At 43.5% G+C, this 12,597-nt stretch overlaps 1 protein-coding gene across 3 annotated transcripts in view; it reads right to left on the reverse strand.

Annotated features, from left to right (window-relative positions):
• The window catches only part of CCDC141 (coiled-coil domain containing 141), a 133,721-nt gene that overhangs the window by 38,066 nt on the left and 83,058 nt on the right, over window positions 1-12,597 (reverse strand). For all 3 annotated transcript variants that reach the window (XR_011364533.1, XM_069983053.1, XM_069983054.1), the window contains exons 13-15: window positions 5,853-6,029; window positions 4,761-4,886; window positions 376-564 (exon numbers count right to left, since the gene is read on the reverse strand). Coding sequence is in view for 2 of the 3 variants with exons in the window: in XM_069983053.1 (XP_069839154.1) it covers window positions 376-564; window positions 4,761-4,886; window positions 5,853-6,029 (492 nt within the window). In the remaining variant the exon portion in view is untranslated. The remainder of the gene's footprint in view (window positions 1-375; window positions 565-4,760; window positions 4,887-5,852; window positions 6,030-12,597) is intronic.

The raw sequence follows: 12,597 nt of genomic DNA on the forward strand, positions 1-12,597 counted from the left end.
TCAACAATGTTTCACAACTAGTGATGAGCGAATACTGTTCGATCGAATAGATATTCGATCGAATAGTAAGGTATTCGATCTATCGAATATTATCGAATAGTTCACTGAATATTCAATAAATATTTGATAAGCGTTCAAATCCCCCAGGTTTTTACCTCCAAGTGGTCGAATAGATGTTTTTCAATAATCGAATACTTGTTCCCTTAGACTTTAATGGGATCAAATATTGGATCGAATATTCGAATATTTGGGAGATATTCGTACGAATATCGAATATTTCACTATTCGCTCATCACTATTCACAACAATTCAACAATATTTATCAACACTTTGTTCCTCATTCAGACACGTGCTACTAAGTTTGACTCTACTTACTTCTGCCTTCATTCTGTGAAATGCCACAATTTTGATAAAAAAATCTTCGTATTCTGTAATAGTGTCCTTTAACCGTTGTTGATACTGGGCGAGGTCATGAATCTTCCCTGGTTTTATATTCGCTTGTGCTCCTTCCCGGGTGAGAAGCTCTGAGATCTTTACAGCTTGCTCCATTTCATCATTCAGTTTCTGGTATGACAAAAATTCACAAAAGTTTACTTTCAAGTACATTGTCTATAAGGACAAAAAACTTAATACATGTGGCCTCAATACATCCCCAGAGCAGTAGTAGATTAATCCTAGCAGCAGTAATGAACTTTATTTCAGGTTTCAATGCTAGGCTAAGGGACAGGGGGTTTATTTGGGGCTGAAAGGTGTGAATCAGGCTGAGGTGATATAAAACGGACAGCGATAATGAGGCACTTTGTTATCTCTGAAATCTGCTCATCAGACTGCTGCTCCTCGCCAGCTGTTGTGAAAAGCTGGATCCAGTCCTGGGAAATTAGAAGAAGTTTCTCAGGACTGGATCCAGCTTTTTTCCAGCACCTGGGAGGAGCGGCACCGAGTCTAAGGGCTATTACACCAAACTATTATTGGCCTTACTTGGACGATTACCGGCTGTTCCGGTATAATTTGTCATGTTAAAAGGCAAAGATCATTCAACATGCATGATGTCGGCTGATCATTGTCTTAAAACATGTTCTATTGAAAACGTCAACGATAGCAACCATGTTACCTAAGGGTCATCCAGGCAGCCCCTCCCATTGCTCCCCACTCGAGTCGTAAGTAGTGGCATCGGCAGTGACAGCACCAATGGCGGATCAATGAGTATAGGTTATTCTATGCTATATTACCTCCCTAGGCACTTTTACTTGTAAAATACTGCTGTAACATGTAAGTCCACACTGCACCCTCACAAGTGGCAACTATTCACACCACTTTTAATGCAATGGCTCCGAAGTGTCTCTTTGCCACATGTCACAAACCAGAGGTCAAGTTCTTTGGTCCAAGTGCCAATAAATTCTCACATACAGGAGAGCATCAGAACAATCTCTCTCTCTCTCTCTCTATATATATATATATATACACTGTATATATATATATATATATATATATATATACTGTATATATATATTCTCTCTCTCTCTATATATATATATATATATACACACTGTGTATATATATTCTCTCTCTCTCTCTCTCTCTCTCTCTATATATATATATATATACACTGTATATATATATATATATATATATATATATATATATATATATATATACTGTATATATATATTCTCTCTCTCTCTATATATATATATATATATACACTGTGTATATATATTCTCTCTCTCTCTCTCTCTCTCTCTCTCTCTCTATATATATATATATATATATATATATATCAGAGCTATTTTGTAACTTTAATAACTTTATAGTTTTAGCATATATTGCAACATAACCAGCACAGCTCTATTGTCACACAGTTTGGCTATGTTCACACTACGTATGACACGGAACGGCCTGTCTCTGGCCGGATGATCCTTCCGGCCGCAGAGCTCTGATGTGGGCACATCAGCGTGCGCCGGCATCAGAGCTTCCCTTAGCCCACAGTGAAGCGAGCGGCCGGAATTCACTGAATTCCGGCCGCAGAAAACTGACCTGTCAGTTTTGTCCGGCGCCGCACAGATCCCGGCCTGAGCGTATACGATGTGTGTACGCTCCGTCCGGCATCCAATTGCACACAAGGCTATGTTCAACTCCGCAAAACTACGCCCGTAGTTTTACGTAGTGTGAACATAGCCTTAAAGAGGTAATTCAGTAAAATTTTTATTCTTTCAAATGGTGTCTGGAAGCGAAAGAGAATGCTTTTAAGCTTTAATTATGTATAGCATTCTGCAGCACTTTACACAGTTTTGCCAATTTCCCTGTCCCTATTAGGGCTCATAATCTAAAGTCACCTGTGTGTTTTGGATGTGGGAGGAAACCCATGCAAACGTGGAGAGAACATACAAACTCTTTGCAGGTGTTGCACTTGGTGAGATTTGAACCCAGGACCCCAGCATTAAAAAGCTACAGTGCTAACTTTAACCCCTAGACGACCCTGGACGTAGGGTTACGTAATGGAAGTCTGTCCCCAGACGACCCATGACGTAACTCTACGTCCTGGGTGTTTCTCCCGCTATGAAGCGCGCTCCGGAGCGGAGCGCGCTTCATAGCAGGTGGGGACCGGCTGCAGTGAGCAGCCGGGACCTCACCGGTAATGACACGCTGCAGCGATCGCGCTGCCGCGTGTCATTAACCCCTTAAACGATCGCGGCGCGACCGCGGCGTTTAAGTATAAGTGACAGGGGGAGTCCCCTGTCACTTACCGATCGGGACCCCCCGATCGGGATCGTTTAAACGGACCGCCGGAGGTCTCTTACCTGCCTCCGTACGGTCCGATCGGCGATCTGCTACACTGAGCCTGCACAGGCAGGCTCAATGAGCAGATCGCCGATAGCACTGATCAATGCTATGCCTACGGCATAGCAATCATCAGTGTAAAAATCAAAGTAGTGTATGTACAAGTCTCCCAAAGGGGCTTCAAATGTGTAAAAAAAAAAGTTCAAAACACTATTACACTACCCCAAAACCCCTCCCCCAATAAAAGTTGAAATCACCCCCTTTTCCCATTATATAAATAAAACATATAAAAATAAATAAATAGATAAACATATAATATACCGTAGCGTGCGTAATTGTCCGATCTATTAATATATAACAAGCGTCATTGTGATCGGTAAACGGCGTACACGAAAAGAGGGGAAAAAGTGTGCAGATTACCGATTTTATGTTACATTATATATTAAAAAAATCAATAAAAAGTGATCAAAACGTCCGATCTTCACAAATATGGTATTAATAAAAACTAGAGATCATGGCGGAAAAAATGACACCCCATACAGCCCCGTAGGTGAAAAAATAAAACCATTATAAGCGCCACAATAGGCCCATTTTATTAATATTTAATTGCCAAAAAAAAGGATTTCATAAAAAAAATACATATATAACATTAGAGAATCTGTGTAACCTGCATATGGTTGTGTTCGGCCTGACCTATAGAATAATAGTATCATGTCGCTTTTACCATATAGTGCATTACGTAGACACAGGAACCCTCCAAACGTTACCATATTGCATTCTTTTTTACGATTTCACCTATTTATATCTTCATAAATAATATATTTGGAATTCCATCATACATGTTATGGTAAAATGAATTACGCCATTACACAGTACAACTATTACTGTAACAAACAAGCACTTACATGGCTTGTAGATAGAAAACTGAGAGTGCTAGAGCTCTTAGAAGGGGAGGAGGGAAAAACGAAAACACTAAGATCAAAATTTGCGCGGTCCACTGGGTCATTTTGGGCCTGGTCCTCAAAGGGTTAAAGCTGCAGTGTGTTCTGCATGAGCTGCTGTATGTCCTGCAGGACAATGTGTATTCTTTCCAGTCTGACACAGTGCTCTCTGCTGCCACCTCTGTCCATGTCAGGAACATGTCCTGAATAGTAGCAAATCCCCATAGAAAACCTCTTCTGCTCTCCTAGCTGGAAAGAATACATTACTTCATGCAGGACATACAGCAGCTGATAATTACTGAAAGACTTGACATTTGTTAATAGAAGTAAAATACAAATTTGTGGCACCAGTTCGTATGAAAGAATTTTTTTCTTTGCAGGAGTACCCTTTGAATAGTTACAAAGTCTCTACTAATGAATAATAATACTAATAAAAAAGAACAAGGACAATAAAACATAAAAGTAACCATAGTTGTACTTTTCCAGAAGGTTTTCATCTCCTATACAGTATATGATCTACTTACTATAAATACTAAACCAAAGCTGCAATTACTTATAGCAGTGGCTAGTGCAAGACTACAACGCCCAGCATTTCCAGACAGCCTGATGTTGCCAAGTCATGCTGAGAGTTGCAGTTTTGGAACAGCTGGAGCACCAGAGGTTATAGACCACAAATCTATAGACATGCTTAGGAATTCTAGATATGGATTCCTCATGGGAAAGTTATTTTTCTCAGTCTATTCTTAGGGAAGAAGCAACGAGATATCTTCCATCTACATTAAATTTCATAAATATAAGGCATGCACACCGCCCAGCTTGAAAGACACGCTTTTAGAAAAATGTGGATTATCATGGGTTAACACAAGGCTTAACACAGTTCAGTTTTTTAGCTTGTACTACAATGTGTCCTATAATGACTTTTGTCAGCTTGTTACATAAAAAGTCATACTTGTATTCTGAAGAGCTGGCAAACTAAAGAGCGAAAGATCTCAGATTTTCACAGCATACACATATACTGTATGAACATAGGATTGGCCTCACCTGGAACTTTGCCTTGATGTTAGACAAATTTTCTTGTGCATTTGCGATATTCTGGGTGTCATTTTCCAGGATTAGTAAAGACAAAGGCTGGAGATCCTGTTCCAGTTCCTGTAGTCTACTGTTAGCCTAGAAAATAAAGATCCAACAATCATCCCTCAGTGTAAGGCTATGTTCACACAAAAAGTTTTTTTTTTTGTTCTTTTTTGCTCAGTTTAAAAAGATGCCCGTCATTTTGTTAGACAAATCTGACCTGCTGATAGCCTCTTAGCGCCCAGGATGATGAGGAGGAAGGTAGGTGTCTTACCTTCCTCCTTGGCAATGCACTGCCGCGTCATCTGTCTCCTCCCCCCCCCCCCCTCCATCCATTGACCTAACTAACAGTGGCAGAATCGGTGCCGAAGAGGAAGGTAAGACACATCCCTTCCTCCTCAGCGTTAGATTAGACTCTAGCAGAACTGGACTATATCATGTAATATTACACCAGCTCAGCTATTATATATATATATATATATATTTTTTTTTTTTTTTAATTATTATTTTTTTAGACAGAACTAGCAGAATAGCATTTGTAGCAGCTTGTATGAACGTATAGTTACTCTGACATTCACCACCAGTTCTCACATTTACAGTACTGGAAGTAAATTCAAGGTATAAGAACCCCAGTCAGTTCATCCTGTGGACTGTGCACCCTTACTAGGGACAGGGGTTGTAATGACTTTGGCTGTTGATATATGCAAGTCCATGTAGTCTGCTAAAGGCCTGCAGTAGGAAAGCTGATATCCATCTACATCCACATCTATGAAGCAGTCTGTATAGACAGACATATGTCAGTAAACCTTTCATCACTACGGTATGTTTGTTGAAGCCATAGAACATATGTCTTGCAGTGTGTGCGCCATCTGATAATGGTAACTGGATGATATCAGAGGAACTTTCCTGGACATCAAGGCATAACAGATTGAGGACGACATTATTACCCCCTCTTATCATATACTACAAATAAGTGAAGTTCTTCTATACGTCGGCACACAACAAACGAATCAATAGGAGACGTTATATAAAAAAAATCTGTACTCTACATTATCCACGCACCAGTCTTAGCTGCTCTTTAATAGTTCTCCATTGGTGTTTAGAGGAATTGAATTGATTGACGTGTTGTCTCCACGTTGACCACAGATTTGTTATCCCAGCTTTCTCCTTATTTAAATTTTCCATCGTCCTCTCCACCTTTTGGACGTGTTTCTCCTTCAGGATCGCCTTCTGATTCATCTGTAAGCCAAATAGAACCGCATTGATTTGATGGTAACAGAGATTTATGTTCTCGCGTTCACTTGATCATGTTCTTAAATAGAATGGATAAATCTCACGTGAACAACATTTATCATAATAAATCTATTTTCGAGGTGACAAAATTGGGGAATTATGTCGTTTATATTCTTGTCTGCAAAATTATTTTAAAATGACTGTAGTATAAACAGTTCACACATCAATATAAAGTTGGACAAATTACTTTTGGACTAAAAAAAACTTTAGAATTTATTGAAGGGGTAGGTCATTAAAAAAAGGATTTCTTTCAAATCAACTTGTACAAAAAAGTGCCAGAGATTTGTAATTTACTTCTATTCAAACATCTTGAATATCAGCTGCTGTATGCCCTGCAGGAAGTGGTGTGTTCTTTCCAGTCTGGAAGAGGTTTCCTATTGGGTTTTGCTACGGAAGGAATAAGGGTTTTGTGGCGGAAGGGAATATCAGGGTTGGCGGCAGGCAGGGGCGTAGCTAATGTCTCCTGGGCCCTGGTGCGAGAGGCCAACTTGGGCCCCCCCCCCTCCTTTCACGACCAAGTGATGCTATTGTTGTGTGTGTGTGTGTGTGTGTGTGTGTGTGTATATATATATATATATATATATATATATATATATATATATATATATATATATACACACACAGTGGTGCCTTGGATTATGAGCATAATTCGTTCCAGGACCGTGCTTGTAATCCAAATCCACTCTTAAACCAAAGCAAATTTTCCTATAAGAAATCATGTAAATGCAGACAATTGGTTCCGCACCCCAAATATATTTATTATTCTGTACTGTACAGTAATGAAGAGGATGGGAAACACAAGGGCTGACAGACTGCAGGGAGCATGAAGGAATGAGCAGTACAGATGTGGGCACATACATGCAGCACTCTCTGTCCGGGGAGAGAGGGGTTACAGCTATGGAGAGATTACCCCCCCCCCCCCACAGTCCTGTCCCCTGATGTAAGCCCCAGCCTGAAGGGGATCTGCTATGATTTGGAAGGTGTTTAGAGTACAGTGCTGTAGACCCCGCTATGCAGGCCATGCCCCTTCTCCACTCGCGCTCCCACCCAATACAGGAAGTTCTTAAACCAAAGCAATGTTCTTAAACCAAGTCACAATTTTGAAAAACTGTGAGCTCTTAAACCAAAACGCTCTTAAACGAAGTTACTCTTAAACCAAGGTACCAATGTATGTATGTATGTATATATATATATATATATATATATATATATATATATATATATACACACACACACACACACCAAGACAGATATTACCTATTACCGCCATACTGTTACCGACCAAATCCTGTATACTGAGACCAATATTACCAGTAATACCAGTATATAGGGAGGAAACATTACCGCCACACCACAACCACTACCATCACCACCATATTGTTACTGACCAAATCCAGTATACTAAATCCCCTCATCCAGTCATATAGAGGTGGCCCCAGCTCTACACAGGTTCTGTACACCATATACATTACAGTGCAGTTATATCAGGTGACTCACAGGAGACGTCTTTTCTGATCGGAGTTCTTTCCTTTTCATCTTCTTCTCCATCCGTCCTAGGCCGTTATGAGAACTTCTCCGAGCCACGAATCCACAGAATCTGCCAGACAGACATATTAGGCTCAACACTCTGACACCATCTCCATCTCTCTACACATCTGTACTGTCCCCTTTACACCCTCATTTAGTGGGTAGCCCTGACTCTATGTGACCTCCTAATAATATATGCCCCCCTCTGTGTATTCCCTCTCCCCCTATGTTGCCCCCCCAAATAGATGGCCCCCTCCCTTATAGATGGCCCCCTCTACCCCCTCCCTTATAGATGGCCCCCTATACCCCCTCCCTTATAGATGGCCCCCTCTCTCCTCACCCTCCCTTATGGATGGTCCCCTCTCCCCCCACCCTCCCTTATAGATGGCCCCCTCTCCCCCCACCCTCCCTTATAGATGGTCCCCTTCCCCCCCCCCCCTCCCTTATAGATGGTCCCCTTCCCCCCCCCTCCCTTATAGATGGTCCCCTTCCCCCCCCTCCCTTATAGATGGTCCCCTTCCCCCCCCTCCCTTATAGATGGTCCCCTTCCCCCCCCTCCCTTATAGATGGTCCCCTTCCCCCCCTCCCTTATAGATGGTCCCCTTCCCCCCCTTTATAGATGGTCCCCTTCCTCCCTCCCTTATAGATGGTCTCCTTCCCCCCCCCACCCTCATAGATGGCCCCCCTCTTTCCCCCCACCCTCATAGATGGCCCCTCTTTCCCCCCACCCTCATAGATGGCCCCTCTTTCCCCCCACCCTCATAGATTGCTCCTCTTTCCCCCCACCCTCATAGATGGCCCCCTCCTTCCCCCCACCCTCATAGATGGCCCCCTCCTTCCCCCCACCCTCATAGATGGCCCCCTCCTTCCCCCCACCCTCATAGATGGCCCCCCTCTTTCCCCCCACCCTCATAAATGGCCCCCTCTTCCCCCCACCCTCATAGATGGCCTCCTCCTTTCCCCCCACCCTCATAGATGGCCCCCTCCTTTCCCCCCACCCTCATAGATGGCCCCCTCCTTTCCCCCCACCCTCATAGATGCCCCCCTCCTTTCCCCCCACCCGTACAGGCTGATAAAAAAAACAAAACTTAACTCACCTGACATCGCGCTCCCACGTTGATTCTCACTCCTCCTGGTCTGTCCCCGGCTGCTGCGCGGCTGCCGGGGGTGTCGCGTCTTACCCCCGGCAGCGCGCGCATCCCAGAACTCCCTGCGCGCCGGAAACCGGAAGTCAGGACCCAAGGCGCGCAGGGAGTTCTGGGATGCGCGCGCTGCCGGGGGTAAGACGCGACACCCCCGGCAGCCGCGCAGCAGCCGGGGAAAGACGGAGCCAGACTCTTGTGACCGCAAGCACAACAATGCTTGCGGTCACAAGAGTGATTGATCGGGGGGCCCCGCGGGCCCCCCTTGTGGCGGGCCCGGTCGCGGCGGCGACCCCCGCGACCACGGTGGCTACGCCACTGGCGGCAGGTGATGGTCTTCATGTCTTGCATGCAGCTGCTCTGCAACGGACGATGGGAGGGGTACAATGGCAGCGGGCTAAAAAAAAAACCAGCTGCATGCCCTGGTGTTCTGTTTGGTGATCATGCTTCCAAACTGTGCTAGGTCTTACTTTCTGGGGAGGCTTTATATTTAGCAACTCAGCAAAACTACTAGGTCTTACTTTTAGGGGATGTCTTATTTTTAGGGACACAAGGTATTCGGGGGGGGGGAGGTCTCATGATTCTCCCTCAAAATCTGACATAGGGATTTCATCCACCCAGTTCTTATGTTCTTGAGGAGATAAGTCACAGCTAGAGATGAGCGAGCCTGCTCGTCCGAGCTTGGTACTCGTTCGAGTATTAGGGTACTCGATGGTGCTCGTTACTCGGACGAGCATCTCGCAATACTCGAGACAATGGATTGGCTGGCCAGATCAGATGACCCTGGCATATAAGAATCAGGTCCCGCGATGCTCGCTTCAGACGCAGGCTGGATGAGCTTAGGGACAGAGCTGCTGTCTGTCAGGGAGAGTGTTAGGGTGGGAATAATAGTGTCTGTTAGGCAGGAGTCATTCACAAAGAACCCAACAGTCCTTCTAAGAGCTACAACTACATTTTTTTTTGCTACTCTTGGCTGCTGGCTGTGCCTTGTAGTGCAGCTACCGCCATCTTGGCTGCAGACTGTGCAGAGCGACTAGTGCCAGAAACGGGCCAGCACGTGGTCCACATAGACCCCAAAGAAGTTGCCCAAAGTCCTCTCAGTATTCATTTTTGCTGCTGCTGTACCTTGGCTTGCTGGGATCTGTAGTGCAGCTTCACCTATCCTGGCTGTGCAGTGTAACAGGTGCTCTAAAACAAAAAGCACCTGGTACACAGAGACTCCATAGACCACACCAAAAGTCCTCCCAGTTGCACCTAGTTGTGTGCTTTCCTAACATGTGCCAGCACATGTGCCTTGCCCATCTTGGTCTGGGTTAGCAGAATTGTATAGAGGGCCACCACCCGGCTGTTGCCCATAATTTGGCGTGATGATGCGATTAGCCAGCCCCAGAGGCATTCATGCATGCTATCCCTGCTGTTTCCTGTTCATTTCCATCATTTTTTGAGGTTTCCAGGTTTTCAGGCAACCTTCCCTGTGCAGAGCTTTGGTCCCCTGCAAAAATGCTCAAGTCTCCCATTGACTTCAATGGGGTTCGTTACTCAAAACAAGCACCCGGGCATCGGGAAATATTCGTCTCGAGTATCGAGCATTTTAGTACTCGCTCATCTCTAATTACAACCAATGGAGTACCACAGCAGCTCACCCTCTATTCTCCTTTGAAAACACATGCATGCTTGGCTCACCATGTGGGGAGAGTTAAAGGGATTGCTGTTAGCTGAATCTTATGTTCGGCCAGCTTAAAAGGGGTATTGTCATCTTTAAAAAATCTGAAGAGGAAAACAATTAAAGTGGGAAAATTTTGTAAATAGTGTAGCTTGTTAGCCTATTTAAGTCAATGGGAGCTATGCAAGTTGTGTCACACCTGTGCTTTGGCTGTTCTTGGCCTCCCAATCAGCACCAATGGCTGTAAACAGGCTGGAGGGGTAAAAAAAAAACATGTTTACGATTTAGGGATACCCCTTTAAGTCTAAGGATAGCCTTTTACCTTCTCATCACAGATTGCTATACTCACCTACCTCAGTCTCACGCAGCTCCCAGAGTGACATCATCCAGTCCCCCACTGTGACTGGCTGCTGAGCCAATCACTAGCTTTATCAGTGTCCTATCTCAATCAGTGATTGACTATGTTCACACAACATCAAAAATTGAGAAAAGGCGGCCGATTTTGCTATTTAAAATAACATCTGTTTTTGCCGCGATTTAACTGACTGCAAAGGCAATGCATTGAAGTCAATGGGAAGACGGATGTCCAATACACACAATGTATTGAACAACGGACGTTTTTACCACGGATGTCAAAATTATGAACATGATCATTATTTTCGGACGTCTTTTGCAAACAGCGGACGTTTTATCATTAGTTGTTCACAGAGTTTTTCTTTTGTTACCGTTTTTCTCCGTTTTTACTATTAAATTCAATGGACTTTTCAATTAAGCCGCATCCAAAGGGCAATTAGTAATCCCAAACTAGAATAATGTACAAACAGCCGTCATTGCACTAAGGGGGGGGGGGGGGGGGCAGGCTGCTAAATGACGTCCGTTTTTTTAGACTCAAACTAGCAGAAGTCATTTTAAACGGAGCTGAAAAAACGTTGTGTGAACATAGCCATTGGCTGTTAAGACAGTCATTGCTGAAACAAGTCCATCTTGGAAGGAGGAAGAAGAGTGACAAATAGGAAACTGGATGATGTCACATCAGGAGCTGTAAGGGGCTGAGGTAGGTAAGCGTGCCTTTAAAAAAATATAAAAAAAGTATGTGCCCGGATAACCCCTATACCCTAAGCAGACACAACTATCGAATTTTAGAAATGACTATTTCCTCTTTACAATGACTGTTTACAGCCATTAATTACACCTAATTTCCCTTAGTTTATAAGTGTTGGCTTACCTTTAGCAACCCCACGCTTTAATGTGAAACTGAAGCTTTAATATGATATATAATGTGGTGAACATTCTGATTTTTACATTAAATTTAACTTTGAAGCGAATCGATCTGAAGGGTCTGAATGAATCAAGACTGAAGCTGCAGTGAGGACTCTAAGCAGTCGGATTCAGCATACTATAGGCATGTGACATGATTACTAATGGATTACTCCTAAGACATAGAAAGATGCAATTCAGGTGACATTTATTCTTGTAGCCTTGGCAGACTGAGAATCTGTATGCAAGACAGGATTAGATTTTAGGGATAAATTGGAGTCTATGGACTCCATGTTCTGGAGTCTCCACCTGTTCCATATTCTTTCCTCTGCTGCCATATTACAGCTGCAGGAGCTATCAGCTACTTTGAAGTGATGGCTCTAATGGCTAATGGTTCCTGACACTTGACAAATCATTCCTTGTGACAGGAACCAGAGGTTAATGTGTCCTAACAGTTGCAAAGTGGTCGGGGGGTGGGAACTGCACAGACATAAATAAACATATATATAGCAAAAAGTTTAACAAAAATGCATTTGCTGACTAATTTACCCTTACAGGGATATTCCCATCTCATAAAGTGATTGGCATATTGCTAAGACAAGCAATAATTTAAAGGGGTTATCCAGCGTTAGAAAAACATGGCCACTTTCTCTTGTTTCCAGTTCAGGTAGATTTACAATTAAAGGGGATATCCAGCGCTACAAAAACATGGCCACTTTTCCCCCTACTGTTGTCTTCAGTTCAGGTGCAGTTTGTAATTAAGCTCCATTTACTTCAATGGAACTGAGTTTGAAAACTCCACCCAAACTGGAGACAACAGTAGGGGGAAAGTGGGCATGTTTCTGTAGTGTTTGATAACCCCTTTAAGCTCCATTCACTTCAATGGAACTTGTAAAACCTGCACCAACACTGGAGACAAGAGAAG

Source organism: Dendropsophus ebraccatus, chromosome 9 (assembly GCF_027789765.1).
Source record: "Dendropsophus ebraccatus isolate aDenEbr1 chromosome 9, aDenEbr1.pat, whole genome shotgun sequence".
Taxonomy (NCBI): Eukaryota; Metazoa; Chordata; class Amphibia; order Anura; family Hylidae; genus Dendropsophus; species Dendropsophus ebraccatus.